The 15,043-nt window shown below is 49.9% G+C and overlaps 1 protein-coding gene across 5 annotated transcripts in view; it reads left to right on the top strand.

The window, feature by feature from the left end:
- runx3 (RUNX family transcription factor 3) overlaps window positions 1-13,337 on the top strand; it is a 36,200-nt gene extending 22,863 nt beyond the window's left edge. For 2 of the 5 annotated variants that reach the window (XM_030356140.1, XM_030356143.1), the window contains exons 5-6: window positions 3,137-3,208; window positions 9,756-13,337. In XM_030356140.1, coding sequence (XP_030212000.1) covers window positions 3,137-3,208; window positions 9,756-10,228 — 545 coding nt within the window. In that variant the 3' untranslated portion in view covers window positions 10,229-13,337. Of the gene's footprint in view, window positions 1-3,133; window positions 3,209-9,755 lie in introns of all 5 variants that reach the window. The other 3 variants (XM_030356139.1, XM_030356142.1, XM_030356144.1) reach the window with 2 other exon arrangements.
- The last annotated feature ends 1,706 nt before the right edge of the window (window positions 13,338-15,043 follow it).

The following is a 15,043-nucleotide window of genomic DNA, read 5'->3' as shown; positions in this document are numbered from 1 at the left end:
TATATATATATCTTTATCTTTCTTTCAACCAGACCCTTTGTTTATATTTAATCTCAAGGTAGCTGAGGAAACATTCCTTGATAAAAAATAAATCAGTACTTCAGTCAAAACGGTGCACATCTGGAGCTCTGCTGCACCAGTAGGCCGAGACTGGACTCTTATAGCCATACTGGTGGTGGTGGTGTGTGGCGGTACGAATCTGCCCAATGTAAGCCAACCCCACCCTCAGAAGCATCACCTCACACCCCCCACCCACCTCTCCTTCCTGACCCCCACCTTCCTCTTCACACTCACCACAATGTTTACATCTCATACACCACCCCCCCCCACACACACGGCACAGCTCCCATTTTGCCAGTCCGTCGGCCAATCACAAAGCGGCTCAACGGACAGGAAACAGTCAGTGCCAAGCGCACAGGGGGCGAACGTGAGGACTTCTCCTGGAGGCGGCCGAACAATTTTTTGGGTTTTTTACGCCGATTTGCGTCAAGAATCCCCAGCAGGAAGCAGGCCAACTGAGGCCAGTGTAACCCAAACTCAGCAGAGAAGCCGGGCCTGTCTAGGAGACGTTCTGCTTGACTTTCACAGGGCCGTATTTACATAATGTGTCAATGGCTGCCATGGAGTTTATTTGTTATGGTGCCTCAAAGCTTCACTTGTGGTTACACTCTGCTTGTGACCCTTAGATGAATAATCTAAACTGAAAATGTTTCTGTTATCCACCCCCAAAAAAAGGTTTCTTTTGAAGTCTCGTTCCGAGTGAAAAAAGAGAGGCGAGAGCTCCTTTTTTCTTTGTCTTCTTTTCTTGCGTACCCAGACTGCACTGTTTGTGTAAGTTATAATTTCACATCAGAGTCGGGACGAGTTTTACATTTCAGCAATTACAGAAACGACATATGTGCAATGAACAGTCTCTATTGAGTCTAGGGGAGGGAGAGAGAGAGAGGGAGAGAATGAGAGAGAGAGAGAGAGAGAGAGAGAGAGAGAGAGAGAGAGAGAGAGAGAGAGAGAGAGAGAGAGAGAGAGAGAAGGGGGGCCAAGCAGAGAGAACAGGATTTTTCAGCCTGTGTGTTTGTTTTTGCTCATGTTATAAGTGAGGACTCAAAAGACATATCAAATGTCCCTGCATAGCTGAGCCAAGGCCGTGTTCCTCCCTCTCTAACACGCTCGCTCTTTTTCACCACTTCCCTCGGCGGCGTCGCTCTCTCTCTCTCTCTCTCTCTCTCTCTCTCTCTCTCTCTCTCTCTCTCTCTCTCTCTCTCTCTCTCTCTCTCTCTCTCTCTCTCTCTCTCTCTCTCTCTCTCTCTCTCTCTCTCGTTCCCTCTCTCTCCCCTGCTCTCTCGCTCACATTCTCTCTCCACTGCGACGCCTAAGGCCTGAGCAAAGCCAGGAAGCCAGCACAAGGCCCGGCATTCAGCGTGTCTCAATGACACGCTTCATTGCGGCCGGGCGCATTACATGTCTCGGAGGCGCTGCTGGATCCGGAGTCACGAGGGCGGACGCCATTTTGGCCCAAGCATCCCGTCAGCCGCCCTTTCATCTGCCCTCTACGCTTCAAACGGCCCGAATGTGTCCCACGTCCGGCCCCCGAGAAACTAGCTGGCAACACCCCAGAGAGGCCTATTAGTGATGCGGTCTGATTCTGCACACCTCAAACCCTTCCCCCCCCCCCCCCCCCCCCCCCCGGCCCACCACAACCTGCAGAACAGATTAGACTCCTCCCCCCCGGGCTGGACCTTTTATTAACAGGGGTAATCTGTACCTCTGCTATTGACGTTGTCTGGCGGCCAATCAAAATATTTGAAGGAAATGTTTATTTTCTTGAAAGAAATCGCAGCAGCTGCTTGCGAGCCCCTCTGAATAAGGCCATTTATGTGCAAGAATTTGCCATTGTGGGGCAAAAACGCTGCAGCCCTCGGAGGCTGAGTGCTGATCTGAGCCCCGGCAAAGGAAGTGGAGGAGCTGTTGGGGAAGCCGGGGCTTTTTAGCCACCCTGAGTACATGGCGGCCAGGGAGCGAGAGATCGCTGTGTCTCGGCCCTGGCAGCAGACAGAGGGTGGGCGGAGGAGGAGGGGGGTGGGGGGGGGAGGAGCGGGGACGACGACACTGTCAGTATGCTTTCAGCGAAGCGTAGTTTCGGCACCACATGGCCGTGTGGCTCCCCACCCAGTGTTCAACCCTTGAAACGAGGAACAAGTTTCAGGAGACCCACAACGAGTGCGTGAGCGCGTTCTTCTTCCCACAGTTGTTAAGTAACGCCCTGTGCACATCTCTATGTCTTGATCTGGAAACGCCATTAAAAGGCGATGGTGTGATGTTTTTAAGACGTGCAGAGGACCCTGTGTGTGTATGTGCATGCGTGCGTGCGTGTGTGTGCGTGCCCTGCAGTAGAGTGCATGCGGCGTTGGATGGTAATGACTGCGCCGGCCCAGACCGAGAGCAAACAGCGCCTGTTTGCACGTCAAATTGTCAGCCCTCCTGCGGTGTGGCCTCCGAACGCGAAACAGGGTCCCACGCGCTGGGCCAGAGTCACACACACACACACACACACACACACACACACACACACACACACACACACACACACACACAGCCCGGTATTCGTGCTGGACAGGCTGACAAAAGGTCTCTGGAGGGCTCACAGCTTTTCCCCCTGCACAGCGAAGACCAAAAATATCTCCCATAGGTGCACCATGCTTGTTTTCCCAAGCTCTGTCTCAGTCTGGTGTGAAGACTGATCCCTCCCTCCCTCCCTCCCTCCCTCCCTCCCTCCCTCCACCCCCCCCTACACTCCCACCCTTTCTACGTCTCACACACACACACACACACACACACACACACACACACACACACACACACACACACACACACACACACACCTCCCCTCTCCCCCGCCCTCCAACCCTGGTCCCCTCTGGGTCCTGGCCGTGTCAGAGCTGTCAGAGAGAAGATTCAAACTGACAGAGAGAAAAAAAACAAAAACACTGAGGTTGTTCGGGTACTGCAGTGGTGTGTGTGTGTGTGTGTGTGTGTGTGTGTGTGTGTGTGTGTGTGTGTGTGTGTTGTATACCGGGTACAGTTGAGTTGGGTCAGAGAGGTAACCCCCCTCCCCCCGATGATGTGTGTGTTGCAGCAGCCCTCTGGCCAGAGCCGATTGAGCCCACTCTGAAGACATGCAAGGTGGAGGAGGACCTCCGACCATGGCCAGGTAGGACTCATGCCATGCCTGCCTGCCGCTCTCTGTCTCAGTCCCTCTCTCTCTGTTGCTCTCCGTCTCTCTCTCTCTCTCTCTCTCTCTCTCTCCCTCTCTCTCTCTCTCTCTCTCTCTCTCTCTCTCTCTCTCTCTCTCTCTATTAATCTCTCTCTCTTTCTCCCTCGCGCACTGACTCTCTTTCTCTGTCTCTGTCTTAATCACTCTCTGTCTCTCTCCCTCACTCTCTCTTTCTGTTTCGTTTTTTCTGTCTCTCTCACTCTGCCTCTTTCTCTCTCTCTCTCCCTCTCTCTCTCCCTCTCTCTCACTCTCTCTCTCTCGCACTCTCTCTCTCTCTCTCTCCGTCTCTCTCTCTCTCTCTCTCTCCGTCTCTCTCTCTCTCTCTCTCTCTCTCTCTCTCTCTCTCTCTCTCTCTCTCTCTCTCTCTCTCTCTCTCTCTCTCCCTCTCCCTCTCTCTCTCTCTCCCTCCCCTCTGGGTTCTCTTATTGTGGCTGTGACTTCTCTCCTCTAATCATGCCTTAACCTCAGCGACACACTGAAGCCTCCCCTCAGATGAACCCAATTCAATGTCCATTTCTTTATTTTCTGGTTCCATGATAGACCTAATCAAAACACACGAGGACCAATCACAATGTGCCATGTGAGGCGTGGCCCGCAGCAAGCAATTGCTATAATTGCTATTCTGAGGAAAAACAGGCTTGAAAAAGAGTCTTGGAAATGAGTAAACAGAGCAGGCCAAAGCCACTTTTTCCCCCTCGCTCACAAACTACTACTCTCCGTGTCTGAGGTATTTCCTTGCCCTCTACTTTAATGCGTCGTATCGTATCGTATCAGAGCTCTGTGACGAGTAGCACCGGTCTTAGAGGCAGAGGAGCTGGACGGTCGGCATAGCAGAGGGCACGCAGCATTCATTTGTCGGTGTGTGTGATAGTGTGTGTGTGTGTGGGGTAGTGTGCAAGGGTGTTTGTGATATTGTGTTTGCGTGTGTGTGTGTGTGTGTGTGTGTGTGTGTGTGTGCGCGTGTGTGTGTGGGGTGTGCTCCCGCCTCAGGGTTACCACAGCATTCCTGAAACACCCGCCTGCCTGCCTTGTTGCCTCCCATTTACCCATTTATTTCTTCCCTTCTGTTTGTTTCCTTTCTTTCGTTTTTTCTTTTACTTTCTGTCATGATTCTGCTTTTGCATTTCTCTCATTCTTTCGTTCCTTCTTTCTTTCGTTCTTTCATTTTTAATTTCTTTGCCTTTCTTTCTCTGTCTTTTCTCTCTCTTTCTTTCTTTCTTTCTTTTCCTCCGGGATTTGGGAAGCATTGTTGTTGCCGCTCCGACGCCCACGCGTCCCCCTTTCCCAGAAACCACCACACACCACTCGCTGAATCATCCGCTCACACTCTGCTGGCAAAGACCGACAGACACACAGACAGACAGACACCCAGAGAGAGAGAGAGAGAGAGAGAGAGAGAGAGAAAGAGAGAGAGTGAGAGAGAGAGATATTCACATTCGAGCAGACATAAGTCTCAGCTCGGATGAATTATTGACCTAGCATCATGGCATTCCTCTCGCCACAGACAAAAGAAGACCCTCGTATTGGTCACTTTTACACCAGGAGATCTGCTGAGAGGGCCTGGGCACTTGTGACACAGTCAGCAGAGTATGCCGGCCGCCGACTCACTGGGCGGTGGGACATATTCTCTGTTTTAGTCAGCGAAAGCCGACTGTGTGGATGTGGAGTGCAAAGCCCAAATACCGATAAGCCATAAGCTATGAAAGTAAACGGGGAGGGAACCTTGAATTAAAGTTGTAATCCTTCCTCATAGCAAATCATTTAGGGACTGCAAAACAAGTATGTATGCCAACTTGATATCAAAACAAACACGCGTGTGTATACACACACACACACAGACTTATTGACTTGTGTGGTACAAAAGAGCTTGTTATTGTTCAGTCTATCAGCATGGATTTACTTAACAAATCCAGAAATATTAATCAAACCTTGTTGTAGCTTGGCTGAAGCATTAGGAAAATCCCAGCTTTTTGCAATCACAAACAAAACCTTCTGCCTTTTGCCTTCATCGCATGTCTCAGCGTAATGCCATGCAAAGTGCCCCGGTTCATATGATACGCAGTCTGATGGAAAGATATGGAGGAGACTTTGGGGTGGGTGACCGCGCTGGCCAGAAGGCCGAGGTGATTAACATTTGCATTAAAACGTGATGCTCCGTCCCCAAAGCCTAGCTGCCTAAACAAACTGCTGGGGATCATTTGTGTTCATTTGGGTCTCCTGTTCTCCCCGGCCTGCGTGTAGCTCTCTGTCGCCCACATCACCACCACCACCTCTTCCTCCACCTCCGCTACCTCCTCCACCGCCACCCCCTCAACCACCTCCACCACCTCCACCACCACCTCCTCAACCACCTCCACCACCTCCTCCTCCTCCCCCTCCTCCTCCCCCTCCTCCTCCCCTTCCTCCTCCACCTCCTCCCCCTCCTCCTCCTCCTCCTCCTCCTCCTCCTCCTCCCCCTTCCTCCACCTCCGCTACCTCCTCCACCGCCACCTCCACCACCACCTCCTCAACCACCTCCACCTCCTCCACCTCCTCCCCCTCCTCCTCCCCCTCCTCCCGGCCTCCTCCACCTCCTCCCCCCTGGTGTGCTATAGGGTCCCTCACCTTCGGCCCCTCACAGTCCACAGCGCTCTACTGAATGTTACCTACTGTGTAAATCGGCGAAAGCCGTCAAGGGAAATGTCTTATCGGAAAAGCGAGCTGTAAACTCCGAGAAAAAAAAAGGGAAGAAACCATGGTTTGAGAAAGAAAAAGGCAATTGTGTTGTTGTGAGTCTCTGGTGTTTGTGAGTGGACAGATGGATAGATAGGCCTCTCCTACAGTGGCTCGCCCCTCAACACACGCACACACACACACACACACACACACACACACACACACACACACACACACACACACACACACACACACACACACATAACCATCACCCCCCCCCCCCCCCCCCCCCCCCCCCACCACCACCACCACCACCACCTCCCCCACCCCCCTCCTAGATCTCCTCCTCTCATTTGCCTGAGACACCATTGTAAGGGCACTGGCCGTCACAGTTTGCATCAGGCCTAAGTCAACATTTCACAGGTGAGCGCCTGGATTTGCATCTCTCCATTGCTAACACACACACACACACACACACACACACACACACACACACACACCCTTACACATACACACACATGACATGCACAAAGCACACACACACAGACATCGTCAAGCTGGCCCTTATGTTAACAAGCAAAATCAGTTTCTCCCGTAGGCAAATGGGCTAAAACCACCTGTCAGATATGGGTTACACGCTTGACTGTGGACTAGTGGACTTGTTTGGGGTTAAGAGAGGAGGAGGAGGGGGGGGGGGAGGGAGGTGGTGGAGGAGGAGGAGCGGAGAGCGGATGTGCGTCGTAACACTCCATTAAGCATCAGATTCCCAGACACCAGCAGCCTCATAGACTGGGCACGCGGCGCATCACTGCAGTCGCCGTGGTACCCGACTACCTTTAATCCCCCTCGGGCCCTCCCCACTTTACACCCCCACCCCCAACCCCCCACACAGCCCCCCCCCCCCCACCCTCCCAACCAACGCTCTCCTGGCTGTCCCTCTCGCTGCGTTAACAGTCAACACGGTCGGGCTGAGCCCTAATTGACTTCAGATGGGGAAGATTATACAGTCGGCAGCGCTCTGGAGTGCAACAAGGTTACCCCCGGTTACGAGCAGGAGCCGCCTCCTCGCCAACCAAAAGAAAGGCGCACACACACACACACACCGCCGTTGCCTCGGTGACCCTCTGCCGACAGCCCTGTACTTATGCCGGGGTGGGTGTGGGACTGGGACTGAGTGGGCTGTGCGTGAGGAACAACAAGATGCAGGGAGGGGGGGGGGGGGGGGGGGAGGGAAGGTGGGAGGGCGGGAGTGAGCGGGCGATCCTCTGCTCTCCCCCAGAGGGAGCGGCTGTGCCGTGTGAAGGCAGAGCAGGAGGAGGAGGAGGAGGAGGAGGAGGAGGAAGAGACCCCCCCTTCCTCAGGATTAGGGCTCTGGGCGGTGATGTTGCACAAGTCCATTAAGGTGTTGTGACGAGTGTCCGGGGCAGTTTCCCCTGACAGAACACAGAGTCGTCTCCACCCCCCTCCTCCCCCCCAATGCCCCGACCACAGTTTAGCCAACATGTTTCCACCCGCCGCAATTAAACACAGATCACGCACGCCAGCCGGTGGAGCCATCAAGACCCTTTGCTACGGCAGCACCCGCCGCCGCCGCCGCCGCCACCACCACCCCTCCCTGCATCCTCCCCCTGCAGCCTCACCCACAAACTATATTTAGTGAGAGAGAGAGAGAGAGAGAGAGAGAGAGAGAGAGAGGGAGAGAGAGGGAGAGGGAGAGGGAGAGAGAGAGAGAGAGAGAGAGAGAGAGAGAGGGAGAGGGAGAGGGAGAGAGAGAGAGAGAGAGAGAGAGAGAGAGAGAGAGAGAGAGAGAGAGAGGGAGTGAGAGAGAGAGAGAGAGAGAGAGAGAGAGAGAGAGAGAGAGAGAGAGAGAGAGAGAGAGAGAGAGAGGGAGAGAGAGAGAGAGAGAGAGAGAGAGAGAGAGAGAGAGAGAGAGAGAGAGAGAGAGAGAGAGAGAGAGAGCAACAGGCTTTTGGGAGTCCGGTAGGAATTAGTGGGCCCACTCCACTTCTCCCGAATCAACAGCAGCTGAAGACTTGGATTTTCCTTGCGTGAAATCAGATATGGAGCCGACCGCAGTGCCTGGTAGGCTCTGGAAAAAGAAACAGCCGCCCCCCCCCCCCCTCCTCCCTGTCCCCCCCCCTGCTCTCCCACCGTCCCGTGCCGTCCCCCCCACCACCCATCCCCACCTCCCAGAAACTCCCCGGTCCCTTAAAAAATAAGAAGGAGAAAAACTCTGACTGTGTTATTGAAGAAAGAAAAAAGAAAGCATAGCACGGGTGATGGAAATTGCTCAGGAACAGAGTTTTCTGGGGCTGAGAATGGGCCTAGTTCTCCAGACATGGGGAAAAGAGATTTCAACAAGACGATGGCACGCAAGTTTGGCATCCTCACCCCCTCGGGGCAGTGGCGTGCAAGCGCTCGCTATCCCACAAATACAGGCTGTCTTTTCTCTGCCCGTCCAAATCCTCATTTTACACTTCAGTCATGTGGGAACACTGGACTGTGTCAAAGCCACACGCAAATAAACAAATCAACATAGTTGCAGGTGTGTGTGTCTGTGTATCTGTCGGGTGTGTGTGTGTGTGTGTGTGTGTGTGTGTGTGTGTGTGTGTGTGTGTGTGTGTGTGTGTGTGTGTGTGTGTGTGTGTGTGTGTGTGTGTGTGTGTGTGTGTGTGTGTGTTTTGGTTAAAGTTGCTCACAAAAAAATCAGAAAATCTCTCCATAGAACAGATTCTAAATAAAGAATGAGCTAATAGTGTTCTAAATATATTATAAATCACCACAGATGTAGCATTAACACAGCGGTATCATCGTATTCTTTATCAATAGAACCAGAACATCCAACAAAGTACACTGAGGTTTTGACTCAGACCACATCACGGTACCGTATCGTTTACAAAGTTTGCTAACTTTAGCAACGGAGCATGATACCCAAGCAGGATATGATACGACCTGAGTGTCCCCAACTGTCCCTGCGCCGGGGATCAAACCCAAACGTACCTGCAGGGGGCAGCAGAGAGCCCGTAAATCTTACCTAAGAGAGAGAATGCAAAGGGAAACATTTGCAGACCTAAGCATATTAGAGGAGCTAGCAGCCTTCAGGTGGGGAGATCCCCACAATGTGGTCTTTAACTTTAGGGACTGAGTGGTTAGTAATAGCTATTGCCAAATCGCAGAGAAAGTATCCCAATTTTTTGAGTTTTTCTGAATATAGATGAATATATAATATGTGAGAATGAAATCCAATTGAATACAGCCGCTGCGTTACCTGAGAGACCACCTCTCCCGCTAGCTTAGCCGGGCGCAAATCCCGGACGTAAGCGCGCTTTGTTTTGCAATTACCATCAAGCACAAGCACAGACAGGCATTGTTACGTCTTTTGTTACTTTTCTTTCCATTTTTTCCCTTTTCTTTCTTCTTTTTTTCTGTTCTGTCTTCCCTCCCGCCTCCTTTGGTTCATCTCCACGTCTGTCTCTCATCTTGTTTCCTGCCTCGGCTCTCTCCGCTGTGATTTATGATGAGACCCACAACAGCAAAACAAGCTGTCAGGAGTAATGCAAAGCACCCCCGTGCTCCGGGTCTCAGACAATGCCCCTTTTCTTTTCTTGTCCCGAAAGAAGAAGAGAAAGCGGGACTGTACGATTCGCTCCTTTACACGGAACAGGGGGGGGGGGGGGGGGGGTTTACAAGTTCAGAGTGTGACGCTGATGTGGCGTCTGCGGCTTCAAGGACTTGTTAATAGTTAAACTGGATAAATACGTAACGTTTAGGGGGATCTTAAGATGTTAATGGTTCCTCTTTGTCTCCTCCTCTCTGTGTCCTCCTGCAGGTACCACAGACCTCTTCAACCAGAGGACCACCTTCCCCTCCCTGTCCCCGCTGGCCGACCCCCGCTTCTCGGACCCCCGCATGCACTACCCGGGGGCCTTCACCTACTCCTCCAACTCCTCCGGCTCCAGCATCGGGGGTCTCAGCATGTCGGCCTCGTCCCGGTACCACACCTACCTGCCCCCGCCCTACTCCAGCAACCAAACCCAGAACTTCCAGTCCAACTCCTACCTGTACTACGGCCCGGGATCCGGCTCCTACCAGTTCTCCATGGTGGCCCCCGGGAACGGCGGGGGCGAGCGCTCCCCCACCCGCCTGCTCTCCTGCTCCGGGGCCACGGGGGCCAACAGCCTGATGAACGCGGGCCTCAACAACCAGAGCGACGGCGTGGAGGCCGACGGCAGCCACAGCAACTCGCCCACGGCCATGAGCGCCTCCGGCCGCATGGATGAGTCGGTGTGGAGGCCCTACTGAGAGCCCCACCTGGCCCCATCGATGAAGCCGTCCCCCGCAAACAAGGGTCTGGGGGGGGCTAGAGGAGGGAAGGAGCCGGAGGTGTAAAGATGAAGCGATGAACGACAGAAGAAGAGAAAAGCCCCACGTTGAGAGAAAAAAAAAATGCTGCATGTTTGTCCTTTGTTTCTCCGTCCCTCGCTTGAAGCCTTTTCTGCATTTTACCAACTGCCAGACTTGTATTTTGTACATTTTTATGTCAACCCGCGCACTTGCGCACGAGGAACCTTACTTGTTTTCAGACTCTTAACCAAAAGCCAGCTGAGATGATGTTTAGGTAGAAGTGTAAATAGTTAAAGGGGGTCAAACCAGAGAAGCCATCGTAGTCATACTTCAGGACTGACTGCCTGGAACAAACAGCTGTGCACCCTTACCAAAGATCGTTGAAGACAGATGAACTCATTGGGAAGGACAGAGCTGTACTCTGCATATCGCAGGATGATCAGAATGGACTACCAAACCAAAACCAAAAAAAGTACAACAGCCGCACATTGCATTAACAATTTCAAATGGACATCCTTAAACGATGGCAAATGAAATGGCACTTGGAACGGCGCCACAAGATCGCCCATTTACTCCAGGTGGCTGTTTGGACATTTTTATCATTGAGGTTTCAGTAGGTACACAAACTACTACGCCGTCCGTCGTGAAGAAACCTCAACAGAATCAACACATTTGCATTCAGGGCCCTCATGTTCTCATAGCACCCGGGTGCATTACGGTAAAACCTAATTTATTTTACAAACAACACCGCCTAGCCATCGGTGCTACGGAATGAACCATTAGTTTGTCAGTTTTGTCATTTGTGGTTTTTCCTTTTTCGTCGTTTTCAAAATGATCGTATCTGCGTAAGAACAACATTGTGTCAGGACCACTGACCCCGGGACTCCAGTGCAGAGGATGGTTTTCTGCTCTGCAATGCCATGCGTGGCACACAAGACGTTTTAGAGAATGTACAAAACCAAAAAAGCAAAGTTTTTTCTTAATTTTTTTGTTCTTGTTTTCTTTTTACCACAGGAGCGTTTTGTTTTTGTACTTCATTTTTTGGTTGATTTCTAAACTCAAGATTTTCCATTTGAAGCCTACCTGTCATAGTCTAGTTTTTTTTGAGCTGAATGACCTGGTTTACTTTTTATATATTTATTTGAGCCAAATTTAGAGGAAGTGTACTCATACTGTATACCCCAGACTTTAGCTTTTCCTCAACCATTGATTTTTATATACATTCTTTGTTTATTTGTTGTTAATTATAATAATTGGAATTTCTGTAATATATTGCTCCTAAATTATAAGAAAATGTTCAATGTTATTATTTAGTTTTCCAATGTAGCTTTAATGCACTAAAACCTTTATTCCTTCTAAAACGTGCCTACCATTACTCTGCCATTGTTTCAAGCTATTTCCCATGTCTTTTTTTTGCGCTTCACAATCCATTGTCTTTATTTTTGCACTATGTTTAGACATTTCTTCTTTTGTTGGAACCCATAATTGTAAACAGCCCTCCCTTAGCCATAGCTTTTCATAAAGGGCGTCATGGGAACGTAAATGAATTATTGCTGCACATATCTCCTCAACTCAATCAAAGTGCCCTTTTACACCAACAAATATTGCCTAACGTGACATCATCACAAATACACACATACACACACAGACACACACACACAGACACACACACACACACACACACACACACACACACACACACACACACACACACACACACACACACACACACACAAACACACACACACACATATTGGTGCAGTGCAGGTGCGAGTGTGCACATTCCTGCCGTCCTGAGGGTCTTCCCCATGTGATGTACTATGTGATCCCTCCATGATCCCTGCAGAAGGATGATGGGAAGAAGTGCTAGCAGGAGCAGTGAGGGTCAGGGCAGGATCCTCTTTCCAACACCAAGGGCAGCCATGCTTAGGAGTAAAGCCAGGAGAAAAGAAGACGGGCCCTTGTTGTGCGGAGGCCCTTTGTTGTAAGCAGCCAGCCCTTTGAAGCCTTAATGACTCCCGATTTCTGTCTTCTAGTAATTTAGAGATGGCTGGTGCCAGGGGCGGGTGTCTCAGCCAAGGATTGATATGTGTGCTGAGACCATCTTTGTGTCAGCCATGCTGAGCCACTTATGGCCCATATCAGGTGTCTCTGATTACGAGAGAGAGAGAGAGAGAGAGAGAGAGAGAGAGAGCGCCGGTGAATCACCTCAGACGAACGAGGAGCCAAAGAAGCTAGCACCTAGAAGATGACACAGCAATGATGCAAAGTCCGTGGCAGAAACCCACATATACACACTCTGCCTTGTTTACTTCGATTTGACAATCAATGAGCAATTTCCTACATACACCCCTCCTCATCCTCACCCCGCCTCCCCCTTTCTCCCCCAAGTCATTCCTGTTGTCCCCTTTAAAACCTATGCATGAGTCCCCTCTCTTTTCTTCTGACCGTGCGCTATTATAGGCAACACCCATGCAGCTAGAGGAACCACACGTATAACCTCGGTATGCGAGGTTCCTTCAAGAAAAAAACCAAAGAACTTCACCGTTGCCTGTAGTACGTTTGATGGCAGGAAAGATTTGTGGTCAATTTGTTTTGATTATTTCCTTCTTTATTGCTCTCAAGCACCACTTTTCATGGTAGAAGTTGTATCTGAGTAGAAATCTTGGAGACCAGAAAACTTTATTTGTACAATTGAATTGTATTTTATTGGGTATTGGATAAAAGAGCACAATGCTGTTTTTTGTTTCTTTCTTTTTTTTTAAGAGCCTAATTTTCATTTGGGTATATCATATTCATAATTCATTTTTGCTTATTTCATTTTTTTTTTGTGCTGAAAGCATGTATGTCTGAAACTGTTATGTTAATTTAAGAATGTGTATGTAATAGCCTTAAAAAAAACCTTCATATTAAGTGCTCGTAAAGTGTGCCGATAATGTAGTTTTTAATAATTTTAATTAAAAAAATACCTGTCTAAAAATGTCCTTGCCATGTAATCAATAATTATCTTTATACTGGTTGAAATACAAAATATATTCAAATAAAAATAAAAACACTGATACATCTGCTTTATATTTATGTGCATATTTATATGTATATAAAATATGCCTTACCTCGTCCAATATAAAATCAAATACATTTTGACTACTAAGATTTAAGACAAATGTCCATTCTCCAACTTCATTTCCCGCAGTATAAAAAACAAATCCTCTGTATAATAGGACTCTAATTACGAAATCCAACCCACAGAAAGGTGGACTCTGAATACGTTTCAAAAGGTATGAGGTGTTGACAGTGAAAATATTAAACATGCCATTATCCCGAACCCAAACACCCCTCACTGACTCATTTCACCCGAGGTGACAAATCAGTGTTTAAACACTCAATTAAACCGGGGGCGAGAGAAACCAAGAAAAGTACTTTTAAGGTTCATGTGAGCCAATTTGACATGACTTCGGATCCCTGTGCTGCTCTGAGGGCACGGCCCTCTGGTATAACCCCCGGCGGCCCGGCCTCCAGGGCACACCTCTCATTGGTGGTCCGCTTCCTTCAATAGAAAACCCTCTTATTCTCTGATAATGATCAGGCTCGCTACTCCATTAGCGTAGCTCCTGATACTTACCCTCTTTAGCCAGCCATCTCTCACGAGGACTGGCAGGTCTTCGGCCACACACCTGTCAACATGGCGGTACCGTGACACAAATAAAGCGCACCTTAGGAATCCAACACCCCCCCATTCTGCATGAGCGCTGGTCTGCAAGTTGTCACTTGTTAAACACAATACAGTAACAGAGTGGAATGCCAGCCCTGCTTATGTGCCTGTGTGTGTGTGCATGTGTATGTGTGTGTGTGTGTGTGTGTGTGTGTGTGTGTGTGTGTGTGTGTGTGTGTGTGTGTCCTTTTTCCTTGGCTCCGAGGTTGGTAATTTATGCGTGTCCGATGGCATTTATTTGGCACATTTGCCGTCCCTGCCGCAAGATTTACCGCTTGAGATGCTACCTTTTGGGGAGGTCTGATTTCAAATGACTCATGTGATTAACCTGTAATCCAACACCCACAATCCCTCATCTTTAAACTGATGCCACCTGTTGATATACCATCAAAGGCTTTGTATTTCTATTGCCTTTATCTCTCCGCTGAAACCTTTTATTCCTCCTCCGTACTGCAGTTCTCTTTCTTCTTTCCCCCTCTTCTATGCTGTCTATTCTTCCATTCTGCTAGGCTTAAGTGTGTGTGTGTGTGTCTGTGTGTGTGTGTGTGTGTGTGTGTGTGTGTGTGTGTGTGTGTGTGTGTGTGTGTGTGTGTGTGTGTGTGTGTGTGTGTGTGAGCGTGTGTGTGTGTGATAGTGTGTGGGTGTCATTCTATGGGGGCAGTTTTGGCAGAACAACAAAGCCCTAGGATGCGCACACACAGCTTTGATACACACTGCATTCAATTAAACCAGCACACGCAAGGCATTTACACACACATACATACACACACACACACACACACACATAGACACACACACACACAGAAAATCCTCTGCTGACAGATCCACGCCGCCCTCACCCTCAGCGTCTGAGCTCCACTCCACCGTGTGAGCGGCTGGCAGCTCTGCACGGATTCACAGCTCTAGACCCTCCAACCTCCTGCTGAAGGTCCCATTAACCCATGAAGCGCTCTGTCTCCGCCTCTCTCTCTCTCTCTCTCTCTCTCTCTCTCTGTCTCTCTCCCTCCCCGCACCCCCCACGGCTCAGGAAACACAAAGGAAAGGATGATAAGCTTTCTATT

This window comes from Gadus morhua, chromosome 5 (genome assembly GCF_902167405.1).
Source record: "Gadus morhua chromosome 5, gadMor3.0, whole genome shotgun sequence".
Classification (NCBI taxonomy): Eukaryota; Metazoa; Chordata; class Actinopteri; order Gadiformes; family Gadidae; genus Gadus; species Gadus morhua.
The sequence above is the reverse complement of the archived record's forward strand: the minus strand, read 5'-3'. Positions and strand labels throughout refer to the sequence as shown.